At 35.4% G+C, this 26,432-nt stretch overlaps 1 protein-coding gene across 1 annotated transcript in view; it reads left to right on the top strand.

The window, feature by feature from the left end:
* LOC129224124 (UTP--glucose-1-phosphate uridylyltransferase-like) overlaps positions 1-26,432 on the top strand; it is a 74,414-nt gene that overhangs the window by 2,098 nt on the left and 45,884 nt on the right. The window contains exons 2-3 of the mRNA XM_054858537.1: positions 22,342-22,473; positions 24,183-24,287. Of these exons, the coding sequence (XP_054714512.1) occupies positions 22,342-22,473; positions 24,183-24,287 (237 nt within the window). The remainder of the gene's footprint in view (positions 1-22,341; positions 22,474-24,182; positions 24,288-26,432) is intronic.

Below are 26,432 nucleotides of genomic sequence, written 5' to 3'. Positions count from 1 at the left end.
TAAAAACCTAAGCAGTATTCTATGATGTTAGGAGAAGTGGTTCAGAGGCTATTCTAACTTAGGTTTTTCAAAAGACTTATGAAAAATTTAAGTTTTTATGACATTTAAGAAAGGAGGTTCGGAGGCCTTTGCCCAAATATTTTCTGAAAATGAAGTCTTAAAAATGTGATTGTAAGACCATAATTGGTGACATCAGGGCCGGCTTTCTTTCGAAATTGAAACTCTAAAAATGCAATTTAAGTGATTTTCGAAAGGAGTTTCAAGCAATGTTGTTTCGGATTCGGGAGCTTTCTCGAAATTTTGTGAAATTGAAGATCTGGAAACGAAATTTGAGATGCTCCGTAATGCTTTTAGCGGGGGTGGGGGGGGGGGGGGGGGGGGAATTCTACAGAGTAGCATTTTGAAAACTTTCTTATTTTCAGGCGAACTAGAAAAAAAAAAAAGAAATAGGACAGAGAAGGAGTAGCTGACCAATTTGCGGATATTAAAGTTTTAACCCAACATCATTATTTTTTCCTTATTAAAATTACTTTGTTGGACGCGTTCCCCCCTCCCCCCTTGTGGGGTGTCCTCTGGACAACTCTGGTTGCGTCACGAAACAGGAAGTGACTGATTATATTTCTGAATTAAAGGATAATATTGTAGAGGATTTTCCGCTTTAAAATCTGAAACTGAAACTTGCCGTCAAAACGAATACTTCCAACTTACGAAGTCGTTAAAAAGGCATTGAATTTAATGTCTAAAACAAACACATTGTCCAAAGTTGTTTCTTAAGTTTAATACACAAATAGTTGAAGAAAAAGGGGATGAAAGAATTGAGTAATCATGGTCAAGTCGTTACTTTTCGGAACTATAAGTTAATCTAATTTATTGTCTACAAAAAATACATATTACGCACAAGTAAATAATATGCTAATGTGCTTACGGTATTTTTAAATGTATGATAGCATGATGCAGTGGAATTACCAAAGACAGTAGTTAAAAATCACAAAAAGACATATTGCACAAATTATAACATATTCACCGAGAGAACAAAAATGGAGAATAGCAAATTTCTTGCGCTGCTTCGTACGCTCAACCTTGTGAAATTATAGACATACCGAAGTAACATTCATGACTCCACATATGAAGAAAAATGCTGATGTATGCATTAATTAGCATCACGTGTTTTCAGTGTAAAAGGTTGCGCTTCTGAATAGCATATTCAGACACAACACGGCATTTTCCCCTCCTTATAGATAGGCAGCAAGGAGGATTGTTAGTTTTAATGAGCAGTATAATTTCACAGGTACTTTAATAGAAAAATGAAAAGTTCAATTTTGTTTTTTTGGTTGGAGATTTATTCTCTCATTTAGAGCATTGAATCGTAGAGCTTGGCGCCTTTTTGGTTCTGGCGCCGTCGTGCTCCGCACGACCTTGCACATAGAGACCGCGCGGCCCTGGATCGCCCGAAGCCCATCTCTTCCCTAAATTTCAACAAAGATAGTCTACAGCTGAGCTTATTTAGGACATATCATTTTCATCTTCGAAAATGTTAAGTCTATATCGTTAAAAATCGTACCGTTATGTTATCATTAAAAATCGTTTAAAACTTCATTTTTAGAACTTTGAGAAATTTTAAAGGCAAGTCTCCGAGTTTGAACCGTTCACCTATGAACATCACCTTACACGAACATGTATTAATATTGGTTTTTTATTCCAATTCATATTATTTGTTTCATTTGTTAACATTTTTATCAAAAGAAATTAATATTAATGTAAATTATTCATGTGAAAAAAGCCAAATATTTATTAGTTTATAACTAAGAAATCTGCTCTTCCCGTTTTTCCTAACTTATTTTACAATAAGCAAAATTTATTTCCTACTTTCTTTTGCATTATGTTTAAATTTCAAGAGTATTTTTTTATACACAGACTAGTAAATTTTTCTTTTTGCTTTCTTATGTGTACTGTCTTTTCCTTTCCTGTCTATATTTATTGCAAATCTTATATTTATCATTTCATATGCATAAACTTTAGTTTAGAATACTATTTAAGAACTGTTTGTGTGGATATTAAAACTCGAATAAAATGAATTGTTAATTGAGTGGCGTACTAGAGTATTTCACGTAAAAACCGACTGCTTTTTCAAAGAATGAAATATCTTCTTAATTTTTAATTCACGGTGGAGCTATTACGGGATGTAAACAAACCGCCCTTGCGGGCGGCCATCTTGAATGAGCGCGGAGACCTTGTGTTAAGATAAGATGACTGCGGTTCAACTGAACTTGAGTGCACATGTTAACATAAATAATTGGAGAAGTAAATTGCTTTCTCAAAAGCGCTGTAGAGTTTCTTCATTAACAAGCATTCATTTTCCATTTTACGACTAGGATATTCACTGTGATTTATGATTAAATTTCAGGAAGCGTATAAAACAGTAATGATTAATGGTGCTAAGATACTTCAAATTCTAACAGAGTTATTGTTAATTGCCTCGCTGAATTGGAATATTTTAGACAATATTCCCCTGATATTAACATCAATGAATAAGAAGTTATATTTTAAAAATACTTTTTAATAATAATAATAACACTAACCTTTGATGATTGTGTTCTAAGCCCTCTTTAGTTGATTCTTGTGTTTTTTTGAGCAATCACAATTGCTTATTGCTTTCATTTGACCATCCTTGATGTCCGGTTCCTTTTTCAGAAGGGACCAGGGGCCTCTGCAGCGCCGCCGTCCGCCGGAGAACAGAGCTGCTCCTCTGGTCCTAGCCTCCACTAGCAGCACTGTCCACTGGAATCCCCTCCTGCTAGGCGGTGGCGTCCATATCCTGCATACACACACTCCTACATACACACACGTCTATACATAAACAAGTCCTTACACACACGTAAAAGCCCAGGAGGAGGGGCAAGCTTGGGAGGACAGGAGCCGTTTCTAGAAACAATAGCCTCCAATGAGTGGTGGGGTCCTGTCGCAAACTCGTATTGCGAAAAACATAATTCGGATTCAAAATGTCACAGCGTCAGAATTCAAATTATATATATATATATCTTACTAATATTATTTATGCGAAAGTTTGTCTGTATGGATGTATGGATGGATGTTTGTTACTCTTTCACGCAAAAACTACTGAACGGATTTTGATGAAACTTTACAATAATATAGCTTATGCATCAGAATAACACATAGGGTAGTTTTCGTCCCGTTATGGGGGGCAAAACCCCCTTAGGGGGGCAATAAAACACAATTTTTGTAAATATTCTCTAATTTTGGGATGAAAAAATACTTGCACATATTTACATTATATGTCCATCGAAAGCTCTGATTTTTCTGCTGAAGATGGCACCTGTTTGAAATTTCTAAGTAGAATAAAAAACGAGTTATGAGCTTTTTAGATCCATGTTCGAAGGCTTTCTTCAACTCAATACAGTATTTAGTGTATCATCTCAACTCCCTGTCGATAGCGACAATTGTTGTATTGCTGACTTTCTTTGCTTTTAGTGATTGTTCAAGGCTTTTCTCAAGTCAAATCTTGAAGTAAGATTTTTGCACAAAATTGGCAAATAATACATGATTTGGCTGATGATTTTCCATTTAAACGGAACTTTAATGAAATTAATGGTTTTTATTATTATTTATGCTGATTGAACACTTACTCATTATCCAAACAACCAGCAGATCGCCAAAATTTTTGCAAAAAGATTTCCGTAGCTGATGCATTTGGCAGTTTTTTCAACGTTGCTGTTTTTGAAGCCGAAGACTACGTCATAATAAAGTCAGACCAAACAACGTAAGTTGGACGATGCTTGTCCGTTCAATTTAGGTAACGTTTAAACTGATACAGAGAACATCTTATTTAAAATAATTCTTATTTTATTTACATTATGTACAAATGCCGCTTCTTGGCTAGCAAACAACTGAAGATAATATAATGGAATCATTGAGTGAATATAATGCTTTAAATTAAGGTTGTTCATACAAATTCATAGTCCTTGGACGTTATAAAGAGTAAATGAAAGGGTTACTTTCCGGTGGTTCCAGTCCGTGGTATGAAGAATACTGTTGAGGTTGACTTTTCCCGAACTAAAGTAGAAGGGCCGGTTATGCTCCAGCGACCTATGGATTATGCGCAAACCGCGGCTTGTAGGAAATACCTCGAAACAGTCCACTCGAATACTGCCTGGGCTATGAACGAACTGAAGACGACCACACACAGCGCAACTCGCGCTTTTATCCAATTCACAGCGTATGACGTTGAATCTCCTAATTTGCATTTCGGGGCGGAGACTCTCCATGCTCCCCCGCGTTGGATGAAAATCCAAAATTAAATTCTTCATACGGCAAGGCCACTATTTTGGTTATTGATCGTTTGTAGACAGCCGATGAGGTTTTCACGTCGACGACTCGCACTAAAACCATCATCTCCAGGGTAGACTTTAGTTATTCGGGCGAGACACCAATGCAGAGGCGGCCGGTTGTCCTCCCTCAGCAGCACCAGTTGACCCACTTTGACGTTTGAAGTCGCCTTACGCCACTTGCATCTCTGTTTGGAACTCTTGAGACCATCTGTTCCAGAACCTGTTACGAATACATTGCACTACTTTCCATCTACAAGAAAAAGCAGAATTAGTTTCAGCAGAATATTGTTCAGGAAAAGACCGAAGGGGTGCACCTATTAAAAAGTGCCCTGGTGTAAGAGGCTGTAAGTCCATCGGGTCAGCAGACAAAGGGGTTAAAGGCCTGCTATTTAAACATGCTTCTATTTGAATCAATAAGGTTGAAAGTTCTTCGAAATTAAGAAGAGCAGAATTAGACGCCTTGATTAAATGCTTTTTCACAGTCTTAATGTTAGATTCCCATAATCCCCCAAAGTGAGGAGTAATTTGAGGGATGAAATGCCAGTTTATGTTTTCTTCTGTGGCATAGTTTTGAACATCTTCTGAAGAACAAATAATAGCTTGAGCATTTAAATAATTTCTTGCGCCCTTGAAATTTGTCGCGTTGTCACTAAAAATATCAGAAGGCTTTCCTCTTCTTCCAATGAATCTGCGAAGGCAGCCAAGAAGGCTCCCGTGCTTAAATCCGATACAACTTCTAGATGTATTGCTTTAGTAGTAAAGCACACGAATAATGCGATATAGCTTTTCAAAGTTACTTTTGACCGCTTAAGATTCGGTTTTGTAATTACTGGACCAGCGAAATCTAATCCACATTTTGAGAAGGCTCGAGCAGGAATTACCCTTTCTTTGGGTAAGTTTCCCATTAGCTGCTTTGAATTTAAAGAATTAGCTTTTAAGCATACGATACACTTTCGAATAATATTTCGAACAGCATTCCGACCTGATATAATCCAAAAATTTTCTCGAATCAAGAATAGAGTTGTTTGAACACCAGCATGCATAGCTTTTTGATGAAAGTAATCGATTAAAAGTTTTGAAAAATGATGATTTCTTGGAAGCAAAATTTGATGTTTTTGATCTTCACGCAAATTTGAATGTTTCAGTCTGCCCCCAACTCTTAGAATTAAATTTTCATCAAGAAAAGGACTGAGTGGTAAAAGTTTGTGTGTTGAAGGTAGTGACTGGTTGTTTTTCAATTTACGTATTTCTAATTTGAATTCTTCATCTTGTACAATTTTAATCACCCGAGAAATAGCTTCCGATTTTTCTTCAGATGTTAAAAACCCAAACTTGCGCTTTTCTGCAATAGTTTTACAGTTCTTTATGAACCTCAAACACCAAGCCGTAATTCTAATTAGCTTAACATAACTTGAATAATTTTGAATGAATGGACTTGACTCTACTTTCAAACAACCGAGTACGCTCTCCGATTCTTCTTGTTCTTGATCCGATTCTTTAACGGGGTGAAAAAACGCGCTTGAATTAATGCTAAAATTTGGGTCAGAAAGCCAAACTGGACCTTTCCACCAAAGTTTATGTTCTTTTAACTTAGATGGCAGAATCCCTCTGCTGGCGCAATCCCCTGGGTTATCTTCACTTCTTACGTGAAACCAATTTTCAACCGGGGTTAGTTTTTGAATTTCTGATACTCGATTTGCGACAAATACTTTCCATCTACGCGATTCCGATTTTATCCAGTCTAAAACGATTTGCGAGTCTGTATAAAAGTAATCGAAATCGGTTACAATCAAAAGTCTATTCTTAATACTTTTATACAAACGACTCAATAATACTGCAGAACAAAGTTCTAATCTTGGTAAAGTAATTTTCCTTAAAGGAGCAACTCTAGTTTTCGCTACTAGAAAACTGACTTTAATTTCACCGTTTTCCAAACGGAAGCGTAAATAAATTACTGCCGAGTAAGCTTTTTGAGACGCATCACAAAATGCATGAATTTCAACGGATTTTGAAATTGAACATTTATCTTTCAAACTTCGCAGAATTTTAATTTCTTTCAAATGCATAAGTTCCGATGCGAATTTTTGCCATTTGCTCATAATCTGTTCTGGTAAATTTTCATCCCAGCCTATTTTCTCGGACCACAGTTCTTGAATTAAAAGTTTTGCTAGTAGGGTTGTTGGTGCTAGAAATCCTAGTGGATCATAAATTTTAGCGATATTGGAAAGTAATTGACGTTTATTCTTTACTTCGCTTGGTGACTTGATTTGTATTCTAAAGTAATCTGTGATAGGATCCCACTCAATACCCAGTACCTTAATAGAGTGTTCTTCCCCCAGTTCTTTAGGATAAATAGTCGCTTTTAAGTCTTCGGGCAAGAATTCTATTACCTTCGAGTCATTTGATAACCACTTACGCAAAGTAGACCCACCTTTTTTTATTAATTCATTCATTTCAAGGACGATATTTCGAGCCTCTGATGTTGAATCCGCGCCTGTAAGTAGATCATCCATATAGAAATCTGGTTTTACGATTTCTGCAGCTTTAGGGAATAAAGATTGCTCATCTGCAGCAAGTTGCTGAATAGTCTTTACTGCTAAATAAGGTGCACATGCAGTGCCGTATGTGACTGTTAAAAGCCTGTAATCTTTGATTTCACTAGTTGAATCGGTTCGCCAAATAATTCTTTGGAAGTCACAATCTTCCTTAGACACTGTTATCATTCTAAATATTTTCTCAATATCCGCGGTTAGTGCGATTGAATGAGTTCTGAAATTCATCAGAATAAAACTTAAATCTAACTGAAGTTTAGGACCCTTGTGTAGAATATCGTTTAGGGATATGTTTTCTGACGATTTTGCAGAAGCATCGAATACTACTCTAAGTTTAGTAGTTGTGCTTTGCTCTCGAATCACACCATGATGAGGCATGTAAAAAGATTTAGAATTTAGCTTTTCATTTTCGGGTACTAACTCCATGTGATTTAAAGCTATGTATTCTTGCATAAAACCCTTGTAACGTTCAGCAAGAATTTTGTCTTTTTCAAATTTCTTTTCTTGAGATAGAAACCTCGAAACGGCTTTAGTCCTGGACTCGCCCAAGTCAATTTCCCTTTTAAAAGGTAACTTTACTGTATATTTTCCACTAATATCCCGTTTAGTTGTGTTTTCGTAGAATTGTTCGCATGTAATTTCCTCGCTGTTTAAATTGTCCTTGTCTTCGTTTGGAATTGAATCCAACTCCCAGAACTTTTGGAGGGTTAAATCCAATTCTTGATTTACATCATGATGAAATGTGTAACTTTTAGATTTTGGAGAATATGATGAAACCTTTCCCATCAGCAACCAACCCAATTTAGAATCTAATGCACCCGGAGCATTATGTTTGTTTTTTATTTGTTCACCTTCTATCAGGTCTAGAAAAACATCAGCACCGATTATTATGTCCACTCTGGAAATGTGGAACTGCGGATCTGCTAGTTTTAAACTTTTAAGATGAGGCCAATTTACATTGGTCATATTGCAGTTGGGTAAATCAATAGTTAGGTTTTTAACAACCAATGCATCCATAAAGAATTTATTTGAATTGAAATAGGGTGTGAATTCTAATTTTACCATTTTACTCGATTGACTTGTGATTGAATTTCCTATTCCCTTTATGGTGCAATTACAAGTAGCTGAATTAAGACCCAACTGCTGAAAACAATCTTCCGATATTAGAGAATTTTGAGACCCACAGTCGATAAGAGCTCTACAGTCCTGATAACCACCCATAACATCTTTTACTTTAATCATGGCTGTGGTTAATAGTGTTTTCTCAGAGTTATTGGTACCCGAAAGAGATACCGCATTAGAATCATGTTGCACAGTTTGTGATAATTCAGAATTTGAATTTTCCTTCTTCGAGTTTAATTCCGTTTCATGAGTACTAGATTTATTCGACTGACAATGCAGTAAAGTATGATGCTTTCTTGAACATACCCTGCAATGCATTGTTACTTTACAATTGTAAACATCATGATTTTCTCTTAAACAATTAAAACACAGTTTGCGTTTTTTAACTAATTCTAGTCTATCCCGGAAGTTCAATCCCGAAAACTTTGGACATCTAAATATCGTATGATTAGAATTGCAGTATGTGCAATTAATGGCTTTTGCAAATGCAGCTTTATTAGATGTTGTGTTAGTATAAGTAAGCGTTTGAGCTTTAGATTTTTCTTCCTTCGCGTAATCTTTTGATGAATCTTTTGATGAGTGTAAACTTCTAGCATTTAATTCTAAGAATTGCATGAATTTCTGATAAGAAGGAAACTCGTCACTTTCTAAAGTTAACTCCCACTGTCTTCTTATGTTTTCGTCTAGGCGTTTCTGAAGGAAATGTATTAGTATAATTTCCGATAGTTTGTTCAGCTTCAAACCTAACGTGTTCAAATTGCGCACTGATTCATTGCAACAGTCAATCATTTCATGCAGAAATTTTGAAGACATTTTACCCGACTTAATATTGAATATCTTTGTGCATAAGGAATATGCGAGTTCTCGCTTATTATCATAGCGGTTTGTAAGTGTTTCCCATGCTTGAGCGTAATTTGCTTCAACAACAGGAAAACCTTTAATTAATCTGTGTGCGTTTCCCGATACAGCAGCATTTAAATATTGCAATTTTTGACAATTGGTTAATGTTTTGTTTGAACCTATAGCTGAGGTAAAAAACTTGCTTAAAACTTATCCAGTTTTGAATATCCCCGTCAAATGTGGGCAAATTGAATTTCGGCAGTTTTAGATTAGGTTCGGGCTCTACCGTTTGACTAACTGTTCGACTAGCACTTTCTTCCGTTGGTTTAAGATCTGAAAGTATTCTTTGAATTTGACTTTTAATGCTATGAATTGATTTCTTAGCTTTATTAAAATTCTCGTAATCATCGGTCTCTTCATCGCTTTCATTTACCATTACTTCTAACATTACGTTATTTAAAATATCTTCCGTGTCTTCTAATTCCGACAATAAATTTTCGTATAGCAAGATATCTGTATTTGGTTTAGCAATAAAGTCATTTAGCATTGATTCGAATCTACCCACTTCTTTTAAATGTAACTTAAACTTAGCTTGAGCTACTTGCAGTTTTTTGGCCATATTAACAGATTAAAGCAGTTTTAATACTTGAATTTTCAAAAAATCAGTTTGCTACTAACCAAGAAGGGCATCCGGCTCGACGGACCATATGATGGACGATGCTTGTCCGTTCAATTTAGGTAACGTTTAAACTGATACAGAGAACATCTTATTTAAAATAATTCTTATTTTATTTACATTATGTACAAATGCCGCTTCTTGGCTAGCAAACAACTGAAGATAATATAATGGAATCATTGAGTGAATATAATGCTTTAAATTAAGGTTGTTCATACAAATTCATAGTCCTTGGACGTTATAAAGAGTAAATGAAAGGGTTACTTTCCGGTGGTTCCAGTCCGTGGTATGAAGAATACTGTTGAGGTTGACTTTTCCCGAACTAAAGTAGAAGGGCCGGTTATGCTCCAGCGACCTATGGATTATGCGCAAACCGCGGCTTGTAGGAAATACCTCGAAACAGTCCACTCGAATACTGCCTGGGCTATGAACGAACTGAAGACGACCACACACAGCGCAACTCGCGCTTTTATCCAATTCACAGCGTATGACGTTGAATCTCCTAATTTGCATTTCGGGGCGGAGACTCTCCAAGTAGAAGCACAAATTTATAAATTGCTTATATTTATTTATATAATATTGTGCTTCTACTTACGTTGTTTGGTCTGACTTTACTATTCAGCACAAAGGTATTTATTTATCTTACTACGTCATAATGTTTCTCAGCTTTCACCATGTAAACAAAATATCGCCAATCAAAGAATTTTCAAAAGACTTTTTTTACCGTGTTAAATAATCCAGCAACTAAATTAGGCAAATCCATAAACAGCACAAAAACTTCCATTAATTTTCCTTTTTGCACAATTTCAAACGATCACCAAATTTTATTACTTATTTTGGTAACATTTCGGATGAAACTGTTTAGCGCCATTTTATGGTGACCAAAAATATCTCAGCATCTGGCGGCGATATCTCTGTAACGAAAATTAATATCATATCGTTTTACAAAGTATGGAAAGAATGGGGGAGCATCATCGAAGGTACCCCGAAACGACTTTCGCAAATTCGGTAAAATCGCACCAAGAGCCACAATGATTGAAATTTCCCGAAATAACTAAAGCAAGTATAAGGGGCAGCTACTACGAGCGCAGCTACTTTTTTTTAATCACTTCGTACTTCATTAGCCATACAGAGAAGGTTTTAGACTCCATGTTAAAAAAAAAGTATCAACAGATTAATCTTTTTAAACATGAGAAGATTAATTTCATGTTTTTTAAATTTGTATATGCTTAAATATAGTGCTTTCGTTTCTAAATCAATACTACTTTGTTCTTTATACTTATTGCTATTTTAGTTTTATGGGTAAGGAAGAAACTCGATTTTTAATCACGCCAAAAAGATGTGTTTTAAATTCTTTCACTTAAAGCAGAAAACAAAAGCAAATAACGATTTTTTCTAATAATTATTAATGACCCAGGCAACGCCGGGTATTTTTGCTAGTATATATATATATATATATATTTTTTTTTTCTCTTTTTTTTTTTTGTGCTAAATGCTGGCGCCAGATTTAATTTTTTCTTATCGCTCAGGGTTTTTTCCCCTCAAAACGCAAAAATTTTGAAATGTGCTAAAACATTAAAAGTTTCGATTTTAATGTAAACTTAAAAAAAAATGTTTTATCAGTTTTTTAAAAACTGATACTATATATTATTATAGAAAACAAGCGAGTTTCTTTTGTAAACAAGAAAAAGGTGTGCGGGTCATTGACGCTTTCGATTCTGATGAAAATCGCCAAAATAAAGAGCTAAATTTCTCTTTCAAAACATTTTAAATACTTTTTTTCAAATATTTTTATGAGATATTTTATGCCATCTTCACCCAATGGGGTTGATTCCTTCAGTCAAAAGTACTGTTTTTGGTCACTGAAATTGATAAAGTAAGCAAATAAATAAATAAATAAATAAATAAAAAAAAAATAAATAATAACATGGAGCGAGAAAAAACTTTCATTTTCCCAACGCTAAATTTTTAATAAATTTTTTAAGATGTCCGATTTTAAAAATAATGCGTGGTCTTTATGACGTCACAAATGATGTACTTAAGCTCATCTGTCTGCCGCACTTCCACGTTATGATAATCAAGAAGCGAATTAAATATTGTGCTCTGTGAATGGCAACAATGATTGGCAGTTCATCATTTGTGATGTCATCGGCAGAAGCGTAAACAATGAAAGCGCACCGATTAATATATATATATTTTCAAATATTAAGCTTAGTCAAATAATTTAAAAAATGATCAGATACTATGTTTTTGAGCATGCTCTTTCAAAAAAAAAAAAAACTTTTAAAATTTCAAAAAAAAAAAAAAAAAAAAAAAACCATTTTCATAATGAAGTAGAATGTAAAATATTTACAAATCAATGTGTCAAAGCGTCTTTGTGAAGCGTTCTTTTTATCTCTTCTATCAGGATGTATTTTCTCTGATTTTTTAATAAATTTCCAAGAGTCTTGAATAAAAAATAGGGCATATTTGCTCTTTTCTATACAAAGATTTGCTAAGCAAACATTTTGGGTGTGGAAATCAAAACATTTTCCACACTTGAATAAAAGCACAGAAAGGGGGCGGGGGTGTGATTAAACTTGGCCTGCATGAAGTTATTTTTTTTTTAAATTTTTCACCATATGCCATTTTATCCGTAACGAGAAACCCACACTTACGCAACACGTTCAAAGAGGACAAATTACACACAATTCGTCATGCTTGGTCGCGATTTTTTTTTCTTTGGTTCAGTATTATCTAGCCTCCCAAAATATCTGAGGAGGATTCTACATCCATCATTCGCGCGTTTTATAAAACGAATATTATTGACATTGGGTGTTACTGTTGTAAAGTACAGGTACAGATACAGGGGTGCCCACCTAGGGGGGGGGGGGAGGGGGGCTTCATGGCGCAGACTGCGCCAGTGAAATTTTTAAAGGGTTATTTTAAGAAATATTTTTTACTTTTTTGGGGGACGGGGCGGAGGCTCTTGTTTTTTTTTGTAGGGGGGGGGTGCGATATTTAGGAGGGGGAAGTGCACTTGCTCTTAGTGGGGGCACCCCTGACTGACAGATATAATAAAGATGTTTCAAACTCCTCGCGGAATAGAAGGGATGAATGCCCAATTAAGTTATTTTTATTTAGAGCATTCAGTTTCTTATGCTATTTTTGATTTCGAAATCAGTTTCACATATCTCTTTCCGCATAGATCCATTTCCGTTTTCTTTCTCAACGTCTCGTGTTGCCATTTTTTTCTGTTGCTATTTTCGTAATACTAAATCTCATTTCACTAGCGCGGCACCGGAATATTTTTCAGTTCATTTCGACAGAATAAATCTTTCCCGTTGATGGTTTGATGGAAAATCCTTTTACCGGATGTCTTTACATCGAAAAGCTCACTATTTTGCATTGAAAAAGGGGTTCTCTGAAACCCCGAAACACGTGTATGCAGTAATCTGCTAATTTTGTGAGTTAAAACGTTGTTGATTTGCATTTACTTCTGTGCACAAAAGTGTTTATTTATTTCTGGTTTTAAATTATATTCGATGGGGTTTGGGGGCTCTCCCCTTCATTTTTTTTCAAATTGAAGTCAAAAAAAAAAAAAAAAAAACCCCGCAAATCTAGGTAGGGTTGTGGAGTCGGAGTCGGGTGTCGAAGGTTTAAAACTTCCAGAGTCGGAGTCAGTCATTTTCCCACTAAGTCTGCAACTCTGTCTAGTGCTTGCGGAGTCAGAGCTGGAGTCGAACTTATTTTGAAGTAAAAGGGTCGGAGTCGAAGGCTCTAAAATTCCTGAAGTCGGAGTCGGTCATTTTTCCTCCGACTCATCAGCCCAAACTGTAGGACACCTTTGATAATGTTATGGAAAAGGGACGAGTTCAGAAATTCCTCGGGAAATTTTTAAAAATGAAAGTTAAAAAAAAAAAAAAAAGAGAGAGAGAGAGAGAACAATAAACAATCGTGATTGCTCAAAAATTATATTAATTTGAATTTTTGGCATCTTGAATTCAAATTATTTTTTTCGCAATCACGAGCGTGTGTGTTTGTGTAGGCGCATGTGTGTGGGTGCGTGTGTGTGTGTGCATGCATGTGTATGCGTCTTGTGTATGAAGTGCTGTGTGTGTACGCACGTGTGTGTGTAGGCGTTCGTGTGTGTGTGTGTGTGTAGGCATAAGTGTTTGTGTCTGTGTGGAGGCATGAGTGTGTGTATGTGTGTGTGCGCAGGCATGAGTGCGTGTATGTGTGTGTAGGCGTGTGTGTGTATGCGTGTGTGCGTAGGATATGGACGCAACCTGGAGACGTTTTTCGCAAGAGGAGCAGCGTCGTGAGGCCGGTCGACGCGGCGGTGGTGCTGGCAGAGGGTGCTGGTGGGAAAATAAAATGATAGGAATTCAAAACAGTCAAATGAGAACAATGAGCAATCGTGATTGATCAAAAAAAGAATTTGAGACGTTTTTTCGTGATGTTAGGATTTGGAGATTTGGGAACTTATAAAAGGGTACATATCTGGGGAAATCAGTCGCTCCCTCCACGAATATTTTCTGGATCCGCCCTTGCATGTATTTTTGTGTGATTTGTTAAAGTTTGAAAGGTTCGTAAATTGACACTCGTGACTCAGATAAATTCATTTTATCTACCAGTTTGTTGTCGCTCTCAGCTTCAATGAAATGACATCTGCCTCCAGCTCGGTTATTCACTATCCCAGACTGAAGAGTTCTAAATAAGAACGAAACTGCAATCTAGATCTGATAACCGGGCTGTCTGGTATATCGCATGATGTTCTGTCTTAGCCCTGGCTTAGGGGTGATAGCTCACTCCTAAATTTGGAGTGGTTTTGGGATTTGAGAATAAGATTAAATTTTTAAGGGAGGTTTTTTTTTTCTTTCTAGATTTAATATTTACATCTTACTACAGTGCGATATGAAATGAGCCAAATTAAAACTTTACCAATAGCCTTGGTGCCCCCCAAATGCCCGTGCCTTAATCTGGCCCGGAGTAGCATACATTATTTCTTACATCGTTCAAAAAAAAAAAAAAAAAAAAAAAACGAGCTGATGTGTGCCTCACATGACTTCCTTTTACTCCAATTTAATGTCATTTTCCCATTATTGGTAATTTTAATGTGATTCAATAGTTTACTCTCTGAATATCACCAAAAGTGGGCAAATTGAAACCAGATTTAAAAAAAAAAAAAAAAAAAAAAAAACTTGTTGCCAAATTGGCGACAAAACTTGGCGATTAAAAGACTGGCGATGTATCGCCAAGTGTTCATAAAATTCTAACATCACTTGAGTTTACATCGAAATTAACAATGATTTCCCCTCAAAAGGGGGCAAAAGACCCCCTTAAAAACACCCGAATACAACTAAAAGGGGAGGTGCACAACTAGGCCCCACTAGGAGTCTACGTACCAAATTTCAACTTTCTAGGACATACCGTTCTTGAGTTGTGCGACATACATACGTACATCCACACGTACGCACATACATACATATGTACATACAGACGTCACGAGAAAACTCGTTGTAACTAACTCGGGAATCGTCAAAATGGATATTTCGCGTGTCTGTACGTTCTTAGGCACTTATTCACGTGTGGTCGAGTCGGAAAAAAAAAAAAAAAAAAACTCAACATTCATTCGGGGGTGAGTAAAATGGAAAATAAGGGCGACTTTTGAGTGAAAATTTTTTCGCGAATACAATACTTCCTTTTTTGTAAAAGGACGTAAAAAGAGAAAAAACTATAGCGACGTATACTTTCCGTTATTAACAAGTTGCAGCACCTATTATCCAATGGGATAATAAGTTGTCAACAGACAGGCTGACCTACTTCCTGCTGAAACACGTGCCAAGGCAGCTGTACGCAGAATGCAGATAACGCGAATGCATATGAAAGTAAGTTGATATCGTGGGTTATCTCATTCCAGCGAGTGAATGCATGGGATCTCTCGTTTCGTCTAATTTAGCGCGAAAGATATATTACTAAAATTAGGGATGTGTTGAACAGCGATTTTTTGTGTCAGTTTTATTATTTGAAACGTTGGAACAACAAACTAACTTAATTCCTTTTTTAATGCTTTTTTTGGAGAAACAAAAAAACAGGGCTTAGAACCGTAGTTTTTTTCGTTCTGGTTCTCCACAAAATGTATATTATATGGGTCATTCATCAAAAAGTGTAACTTTTCTGTATGTATTTTCTAAAATTTATTTATTATTGTTTAGTTTAAAAAAAATATTGGCAACAGAGGAAAAATAAAATTTGAGTTGCTGTATTTTTACCCCAAAGAGAGCTTAACAATTTTTTTCGCCTTTTACGGCAAAAACTTTAAGGAACAATTCATTTAACGATGTTTTTTTTAATCAAAAATATATCTATTTAAACCTGCCAACAATTTTTTAACAATAATTTTTATTTTAATATATTTTTGGTTCAAAACTATGGGAATTCTTACCATGTGCATGTGAATTCTCACCTCCGTGACATGTCACATACCTGGTGTGACTGTTTATGTTGCTTAATAAGTTGTTCAATTAAAAGTTTACACTTAGTTTTTTTATTATTTTTTTCACAAGTGTTTCGAATACTAATTGTTTAAGTATATTTATTATTTTTTTTAATATTGTGTTTTAGTTCGTTTTAGTAGGATAAGGAATCACGTCACACTATAAATTCTCACCTCCGTTCCCCTAACACAAAATGCCACTTCTAATTAACAGATGGTAGTAATGACATCACATTTTATTTCCCATGGTACAAGACAGCCCCCTTGTTTATTTTCAGCCATAAAGAAGTTGTGAGATTTTTGTTGAAAAATAAGAAGATATATAGATTTGGTTTTAAAAACCAAGTATGGGGGGGGGGGGGTTATTTGGAAAGCTCACGTCCTTGAACTTGAATTTCAGGGATGTAAATTATTGTAAAACGAGCTGATGGTGTGCATCACATGACTTCCTTGTACTCCAATTTAATGTCATTTCCCTATTATTGCAATTTTAATGTGATTCAAGAGTTAACTTTCTAAATATCACCAACAATGGCCATATTGAAACCAAATTTAAAAAAAAATAAAAAAAATCGCCAAATTTATCGCCAAGTTGGCAACAAAACTTGGCGACCAAAAAACTGGCAATATATCGCCAAGTATCTGACAAATGATAACAACACTTGAGTTTACATCGAAATTAACAATGATTTCCCCCCAAAAAGGGGCAAAAGATCCTCTTAGGAACATCCGAATGCAACCAAAAGAGAAGGTGCACAACTAGGCCCCACTAGAAGTCCACGTACCAAATTTCAACTTTCTAGGACATACCGTTCTTGAGTTATGCGACATACATACACACATACACACATATGCACATACGTACATACATACGTACATATAGACGTCACGGGAAAACTCGTTATAATTAACTCGGAAAAAATCAAAATGAATATTTCGGGCGTCTATACGTTCTTGGGTGCGTACACGTGTGGTCGGGTCGAAAAAAACTCAACATTCATTTTTGGGTGAGCAAAGGCCGATTTTTGAGTGAAAATTTTTTCGCGAAAGGAAGTAAAAAGAAGTGCACATGCTTTCATATGCTTTCACGATTTTCATGGTTGTTTCTTTGCCAGTCATTAGCTAACTAGAAAACCGCCCGTCAAGGTATGACGGGTGAAAATTGCTTCTACATTTGAACGAAGCAATTGCCCGTTTGGTGATATTTTGACAGTTGAAATTTTAATTCTAACTCCAGTGGATTAACCCTAAACTCCAGTACATATAGCGTTCGTTGATGGTCACTTTTTCGTTTCTTCATTCTCCTAAAATGAGTCTTACCAGTAAGACAGTTAAGTTCCCGGATCCAGTTCAGCCCTGTCAAAATAAAGCATTTCCCTGCATCTCAAATATTACCAAAAAATATTATAAAATTATCATGCCGTGGGGCGAGTTTCATTGTTGATGACGTCAGCGTTACTTGCGGTTCGTTATTATGTTCCGTTTTTACCTGCAAGACCTTTATTTTCGCAACCGTTAGACCTAAATGTATACTTCCAATTGCAAGAGTGTTCAAAATCAGATGCAGAGTTAATGTTAAAAGCTTGAAGTAAAAATAAAAATAAGTCAAAAAATACAAAATTTAACATTTTATACGGGCCCCATGTCCACTAACTTATATTTAGGGAAATAATCTCCATTGGAAAACATTTCCAACACTAAAAGTTTAAAATTAGTAAGACCAATGTTCACCGAGATATGAAACAAAGCTTTTTGTGACTTGCACCACTTTTCACTCGCCGTCAATAACACCTTTTGGGGGAAAATATAGTAGTTAACAAGTGTTTAAAATTACATGTGTGCATAGAGTGTGATTTTTCAAATTAATCGAGGTTTTGATGTGTGTTTTTGCGTATCACGGCATAACATTCGCATTTATTTTTGAATAGCAACGAAAAATATAAATACCTTGTTTTTCTTACTTTGACGACCTGTCATTCTTCTGAAAGAACGATAAGATCCAATCTCATCTTCTGTATGGTCCCTTAAAACTTCAAACTGGAATATCTCCTTGAGTTCTGGTCGCACAAATGTCATGTTTTTTGCGCTAGTAATAGTTTTCAATAGAGATTATTTTTCCAAATACTAGTTAGGGGACCTAGGGCCCGTATAAAAAGTTAAATTTCGTATTTTTTGACTCATTTTTGTTTTTGCTTCAAACTTTTAATACCTTAACTCTGCATCTGATTTTGAATATTTTTGTAATTGGAAGTAGTAAAACCTGTAACGTTGACCACCCTTGTAAGTTGACCACCTGTCTAAGTTGACCGCTATTTTCAGGCACAGAATTAGATCTTACCATATAATTCAACCTCTATAAGTTGATCACCTGCTTAAGTTGACCACTAAAGTAGTGCACCGCAAGCGGTCAACTTACACAGGTTTCACTGTATACATCTAGGACTCTTAACTCTGCATCTGATTTTGAATATTTTTGCAATTGGAAATATACATCTAGGACTCTTAACTCTGCATCTGATTTTGAATATTTTTGCAATTGGAAGTATACATCTAGGACTAACCAATGCAAAAATAAAGGTCTTGCAGGTTAAAACGGAACACCCTATATACAAATTTGCATAACTTTCAACTGTTCTTACTTTTTCACTTTCACTCCAAAATATTTTACTATCAATTATTTATATACAAATTTATGTTTGCTATTTTTACATTAAAATATTACTTAAATGGTAAGAACCTATATATGTATTTTTTTTTTTTTCAAACTTTGAATTTTTAAATAAGTACTTACAGTTTACTGAAATAGCGGACAAAATGGAGAAAATGATATTTTGTCCGGAGCGGTTTTTTCCAGGTTTTTTTTTTTTTTCCGGCGGATGGACAAAATAGGACAACCCGACCAATAGGTGGACTCGATTGTATGTGATGCTTAGGAAGCTGTGGTTAAATTTTGCACATAAATTTTGGGGTCCGTCGCAAATGATTTTTCCAGGCCCCTTCCATATTGTTTACACCTAAATTTCACACTTAGTTTTAAAAATATTGGGCCCCCTTCAGGCTCGGGCCCGGGTCAGCAGGTCCCCCCCCCCCCCGTGTGCACGTCCTTGGTTAAATCACGGGTTCATTAGAAAAAAGGCTTGAACCACAATCCCCTCTCTGAGCCCCTTATCGTCCCTATATTTTTCAACATTTTCTGGTACTAAAGGGGAATTCTGAGAAGGTTAAACATTTTTATCTTAGATTAGTAACTGTTTTTCAGAAATTGTTGTGATTCAAAATAAAATTACGTAATTTTGTAATAATGCCTAACATTTTAACGTTGAAGTGATAGTTTACTGTTCAATATCATTCTCAGAAATTATCTTTAGTTACAACTGAAGATAATTCGTGATTTTTTAAACCTCACTTGCGTTATGCACAAATGCCGCTTGATCTTTGGTAGGTTGAATTTTCGTTTCAGCTTTTATTATTATTTAAAAAAAATTTTTTTTTCTCAGAAGTTAGTTAGTATTTGATTTTGTTCAACTGGAGGAACACTTTTCATCATTTTCAACTTACATGTGCTTCTTTTATATCATCGTTTGTTGTTTTGTATTTGATGCTGGTTGTCTAAAGCTCAAGAGTGTGTCTTCAAGGTTAGGTAAAATACTATTATTTTTATTCGGACACTTATGAGTAAAATTCAGGGCCGTAACCACGCTTTTGTTTCGGGGAGCATTTTACAAATTATATTTCATATGATCTATAAAGTTTGATTTCCTTCGTTTATTCCACTGTTACAATAGGTTATTTAAGCGAGATGATGCGACTTTTAGGGCATTAACATAAGCAAAAGTAAAACATGACGTATCTATAAATCTATATTAATAATACAAAGCTGAAGAGTTTGTTTGTTTGTTTGAACGCGCTAATCTCTGGAACTACTAGTTCAAATTGAATAAATCTTTTTGTGTTGAATAGTCCATTTATTGAAGAAGGCTATAGGCTATTTTTTTAAAAAAATCAGATAGCCCGAAATATTTGAAACTGCAAATTAAATGTTTAATTTACTTACTGTCTAGTTCTATGAACTGCTAGTAGATGGCGGGGTAAGTTAACTCATCGAGAGGGCGCTGGCCGACAGTGTCGATAGCTGCGAGGAACCATATTTCGCGGCAGACTCTACGCTATTGTGAGACTGTTTTTTTTTTTTTTGAAAGTAGCATCATCTCCTCTTCAAAAGTGGACTTAAAAAAATCATTTATATGTTTTTCTTCAAATTGTAATCAACCTTAATTATCTGCTCAAAATGTTGATTTTGATAGTGTTACTGTATTTTGTCAAAATTTCAATCAAGTCAGCTGTTGTTCCGTGTTTCTTGGTTGGATGGCGTTGGAAAGTCACTCCATATCTCTCACCAAAACCAAGAAGGTCTTGTTACCATTCGGGGGAGAAGTGGAGGAGTTGAGTTGTGTGGGACTGTTGTGAGTCAGCGAATTGATTTTTGAATGCGTTTTTGTTTCGATATTCAGGTACATAATTTGTTTTGTAGGAATTTCCTATTGGGTTTCGATTTCCTTATTTCTTCAACGTTTGTTTTTGTTCTTATAGTTGAAGATGGTTACTTATCTAAGTAAATAACTTGATTTATTGTATTATTCAATTGCGATTGTTCTTTGTAACGTTTTCATTATAGTATTGTTTATTTGGTGAAACATTTTAAATTGCAGAAAGAAAACCGTTTCACTCGCTAAAGGGCAGGGTTACGGTAGCATGGTTGCTTGGCGCGATAAGTGATGAACTATACAGTTGAAGGATTATTTTGAGTTTTAAAGCTACTTATGTGTTTTGGCGAATAGTTTTAAGTACCAAAGAGACTTTAATAGGTTTTTTGAAAAGGTGTGTACGCATTTTAGTTGAAGAAAAATGATCATTTCACATCATAAGGGGGGATAGCGTGGATTTTTTCAACGGACTTCCTTTAAATTCTTAGCATGGGCATCGCCGTGCGGGTACTGCTCTTACTTCACATGCTTTTTTAACAACTCAAAATAAATAAATAAATAAATAAAAATAAATAAATAAATAGATAAATAAATATAAAAATAAAAAATAAATTAAAAAAAAACAGATGTGTTTACCCTATTCTTGCATTCGAAGTAACACTTCTTAAATTTATATTTTTTACACTAATAAAAATTATGGTAAATATTTTGAGTTTGACAGTTTTGAATTAAATTTTTTTAAATATTGATTTTGATGTTTTGTTGGCGTCGGGTGTTCAAGGAACACCCTGTATTGTTTTGTAAAAAATTATATTCGCAATAGTTGCAACATAAATAAATGCTGCAGATAAAACACCTAGTTTGAAGAATTCTATAATAATAATTATGACAATTTTAAATGAAATTTAAAATAAATAACCAAAAAAAAATAAATAAATAAAAATAAAAATAGTAAATAAATAAATAAAATAAAATACAAAATAAAATAAAAAATAAAATAAAATAAAATAAAATAAAATAAATAAATAGTCATGACATTTTTTTCAAGTAAAAAAATTACAATAAATAAAGCATTTTTTATTTTGGAATCGTTTTGAAAAATTTTGGAGAGCGTTTAAACTCTAAAAAAATCCATCCCTTAAATAATCCACCTCCTGGTGAAATTATACGAATATTTTAATTAAGTGGAGTGCTGTAATTAAAACGTGGGGATATGGAATGTATTATTTATAGATTGTGATATTATTATAAGAAGGTTCTTCTGCCTTTATATAGGAGTTTAGTAAGACCTCATGTGGAGTATGCTGTTCAGTTTTGGTCTCCTTATCTCAAGAAAGATATTTCTGTATTGGAAATGGTTCAAAGAAGGGTTACTAGACTAGTAAGGGGACTTTCAGATTTTGACTACGATAACAGACTTAATAGGTTTGATATGTATAGCTTGTAGCAAAGGAGAGTCAGTGGGGACATGATTCAGTTGTTCAAATTTATCAAAATGGAAGATGTTAACGAGTTAAATTTTTGCACGGAAAGCAGGTTGAGGGGTCATTGTTTTAAGCTATTCAAATTTCAGGCTAACTTGGAAATAAGGAAAAATTACTACTTTAGTAGAGTCGTGGGCACTTGGAACAGCTTACCGGAAGAGGTGGTAATGAGCAAGGGGCTGGATAGCTTTAAGAGGGCCATTGATCTTCATTGGTAACTTATAAACTGACCTAGGACCAGCCTAGCTGGTCGTCACATTTGTATTTGTATTTGTATTTGGCGCAAAGTAAGAAAGTTTCTTGATACATTTCAAAAAAAAAAAAAAAAAAAAAACCTAAAGTGTCTTAATCTGTTTCAGATGTTTGGCAAGCAGCGAAAAATTAGCGACTCTTCAGAGTTCAAGCAGCTAACAAAGCAAGATGCTAAAAATGAGCTGGCGAAGGAACTGGAGAAAGTACTCAACACCTCGCCTTCCACTTCTGAAAAACAGGTAGGGCTTTTCCTTTTCTGACCAACAATTTTATTTCGGTAAGGGCCAGGGATCCTTCGGCTCTCCCCTCAATCAGGGCCCGGTTAAAAAAATTTCAGGACTGTAACCACAACAAACTTGTGGGGCCCCCTTGACTCGAAGAATGTGCTCAATCGCACATCCTTTTGTCTTTTGTTATGTGTCCTCAAAAATGTTTTGAAATGTCCCCAAGTTATTCTTGGAGAGGACTTTCAGAGGCTATTTAATTTCTGAATCAATGTATTTGTAATTTAACTTACATGGTCCGATTCAAAAGTAATGAGCCTCACATTATCACACTGACGCATTCACACCCTGCAGCTCGCCCCGCTTGATAGCGACGGTGGTGGGGGTTGTTGACTATACAGTGCAACGCAGGTCAGCTGCCTCCCAGCTTTCGGAGCGGTGCCATCAGCTTTAACAGTAACTCCTATACGGTGGTGCGTGACACGGCGATATGGAAAGTTCGTCAGAGCAACGCAAAGAGATCAAGTTTTGCTTCCTGTTGCCTTCTCAAACGTTCACATTGCTTCAACAGGCGTTTAAGACTGAGTGTCTGTCCCATTTGCAAGTAGAAAAGTGGCACGAGGACTTTCGTATGGCCGGGAAGTGTTGACTGACGAACCCCAGTCAGGACGCCCATCCTCGGCCCGTGCTGACGTGAATTTGCTTGCAACGAGTGCGTGAATTTTTGAACACGGACTGTTGTTTGAGTCTCTACCAAGTAACAAAATCATTGGACTTATCGGACACAACGGTGCAACGCATTGTTACGGAGAAGTGTCACACGCGGAACGTCTGCACGAAACTTGTACCGACAGTTCTGACTGAAGAAGGTCCGAGTCAACGCTGCCGCAGTACCCTAGCCTTTCTACAGTCCGAGCTTGTGGCCTTCTTACTTCTTCTTGTTTCCAGTAATGAAATCAGCTCTGAAAAGAAAACTTTTCGATTCCATCGAGGACATTCAAGCACATGTCAAGGCAGCCATTGCAGACATCCCCGAATAAGGCTTCAGGGATGCCTTTGAGTCATTTAAAAACCGCCTACAGCAGTACATTGTTGCAGGAGGTGCCTATTTTTAAAACTATTAGTCAGTTGTACCGATCAGCTCAATAAATCTGTCTTCTTAAACGAAGGCTCATTGCTTTTGGATCGGACCATGTATATAGATACTCAATTACAAAAATTTCAAATATCATGAAATATTGAAAACCAATAGAAACAAAATAAATACCTTGAGCAGTAATAATGCGCGTTGTACTAACATGGAGTTACATCTGCGTGGTCTCATTCTGTGTATGCTAGATGTCAATCCAGATAGTTTTCTCACTCTATGGAGGAGAGTTAGTTTTCCGCTGAACTCAGAAACTTTGTTAAAACAGAGTCAGCAATAACAATTTAATTTTTCAACTTACACTACAATAAAAAAATATTTAGAAAAAAATTATAGCTCCAAACAATTGAAAACATTCATTATGAATTTTTTGCCCCCCCCCCTTCCCCCCTAGCTAAGGCGCCACAAAGCTCGTGCTTGATGATCTTACATTTAAATCAGACCCTGGGTAGGACTTTTCCTTTTCTAATCAACAATTTTATTTCGGTAGGGGTCAGGGATCTTTCGGCTCTACCCTTAATTACGTTCCAGCTACTGTGAAGAGTTACTTTTAATTTAAACATTTTCTTGCTTTCAGAAAACAATGGAAGAATTTAAAGCATTTCAGAGATTGTTTGCACAATTTTTACAAGGTGGCACCACTGTGCAGTGGGATAAAGTAGAACCTGTTCCAGAAGAAGCGGTAAGTTTCATTTTCACGTTTTCTAAGAGTCTCTGATTAATTCTATTAATTTTGAAAATTCTTATCAACGAAACGCGAGATCTAATTTCAATTAATTTTTTTTCAACCTAAAATTATCTTTTTATGTTACAGTTCATCTTAATTGAATTTATGCAAACGTTTATCATGAATTTATTTGGAAAATGGAATATTTATTGATAAAATATATTTCTTTATTTTCTGTATGCGGAATGTAAGAAAAACTAGGAGAAAATGATTAAATAAAGTAATGTCAAGTTTTAATTCTCAAAAATTTGAAAAGTTTTTTGGCAACACGTATTAACGAATTCAAGTAGCTTTAAAAAATAAATAAATGAAAAAATAATACGTCCGGGACGGAATTTAGTTTATTAAAATATTGAAAGAAAAAAGCTTATAAATTTTTTTTTATTTAAACTCTTGAAGAGCTTTTTCTGACAATTTTACGGCGAAATGCATTTAAAAGTGAAAAACAACATAGCACCATTAAACAGAAAAATGGAAAAAGAGCTCCTCCACTGATGCTCAGTCTTATTTCTGACGAGTGGTACCCGCACGGATTTACCCGTAGTAGCAAATTAAAAGGTCATTTGATTCGTCTGTATATTTACAAATAATGGATGATAAATTTCTCGCCAATTTACTATGTTAATTTGCTCGCCCACGTTATGGTAATTTGTTCGTCCACGTTATGACAATTTGCTCGTTAAAATGTTCTTTAAATTGGAATAGAAAAAGACCAAAATCTAATTTTCGAAAAATCGCTTTGAGGTACACACCCCCATGCTACGAACGAATTTTGTGTCAAATTTCATGAAAATCGGCCGAACGGTCTGGGCGCTCTGCGCGTCACAGAGATCCAGACATCCAGAGAGAGATTCCGAAATCCAGACAGAGACTTTCAGATTTATTATTAGTAAAGATACTAAAGGGTTTCCAAGAAGGGCGAGACTGCAACATCACTCCTATTAATTACAGATTATAATTTTTATATCAATGACACTCCATCTGGGATATGACGGTCGTGTTTTAGCGCTTTGTGGCATAGTGACTTTTTTTGAGTCAACCCAGCCTCTCAGATTTTGAAAAAATGTTCCATGCCTCAAAGTAGAGCAGTAAAGCAATTTGACAAAGCACCTGCTTTTGTGTACGTACACAATTAAAAAATGCGCTTTGTTTTCGCAAGCAAAAACTCAGTTCTGTCTTTCCCATACTTTCTTACAGTTAATAGTAAGAATGCGATAAAAGATTTGGAACCATTAAAAGGTAAGACTTTATTTAAGATAAGATAAGATAAGATAAAATTTATTAACAAAATACACATACATAACAGTAAGCAAAATTAAAAAGTAAAGTTAAACTTACAAATTATAAAACATAAATTACAAACGTCATAACAAAACATTAAGAAAATCTTGACTATAGTTCAACATGAGTTAGTATTAAATTCAACACTAAAGAGCGCCAAAGGCACTGTCCGCAGTGTTTTTTAATTGGTTTAGTATGGAGTACAAACACAAATATGTATTAACAGTAATATTTACAAATTAATTTTACACAAGTAGTAAAAATTTTACACAGAACAATTATAAATTGTTATTTAGGCTTTCTTAAATACATAATAATGCACGTTTCTCATTCATTCTGGCTAGAATCTATAAGTGTACCATCGGATCTCGGCCTGTTTTGAGGAACCTCCTCCCCCTCCTTTTTTTTTGAAACTTGATTATAGGTATCAAGGAAATTTTTACACAAGAAAATTACAAGATATCCATTATTGTTTAGTGATAAGGCTTTGTAGCTTAGACACCAGGCCCGACAATTCAAATTTTTCAGGTGGGAGGAGAATAAAGGACATATACGCTATGAAAATTACCCCCCCCCCACAAAACCATAGCCTCTTACATGAAAATACATCCAAAGCCAGGGGGGGGGGATGACTCCTCTAAACAACGGGTCAGTTTAGGACATCAAACTAGCAATAGAAGAATCGCGGGCCCGATACCTGAGACTATAAAAGACTTACATCAATTGAACTAGCTATATATACATGCTAAGTTACGTGCTCGTAATAATCTGTGAACCCAAAAATCCTACTGTCTGGGAAGTTTGGGTCTAGAAAGTTGG

Source organism: Uloborus diversus, chromosome 6, assembly GCF_026930045.1.
Source record: "Uloborus diversus isolate 005 chromosome 6, Udiv.v.3.1, whole genome shotgun sequence".
NCBI lineage: Eukaryota > Metazoa > Arthropoda > Arachnida > Araneae > Uloboridae > Uloborus > Uloborus diversus.
Note: the sequence above shows the minus strand (reverse complement) of the source record. Positions and strands in the feature narration are given on the sequence as shown.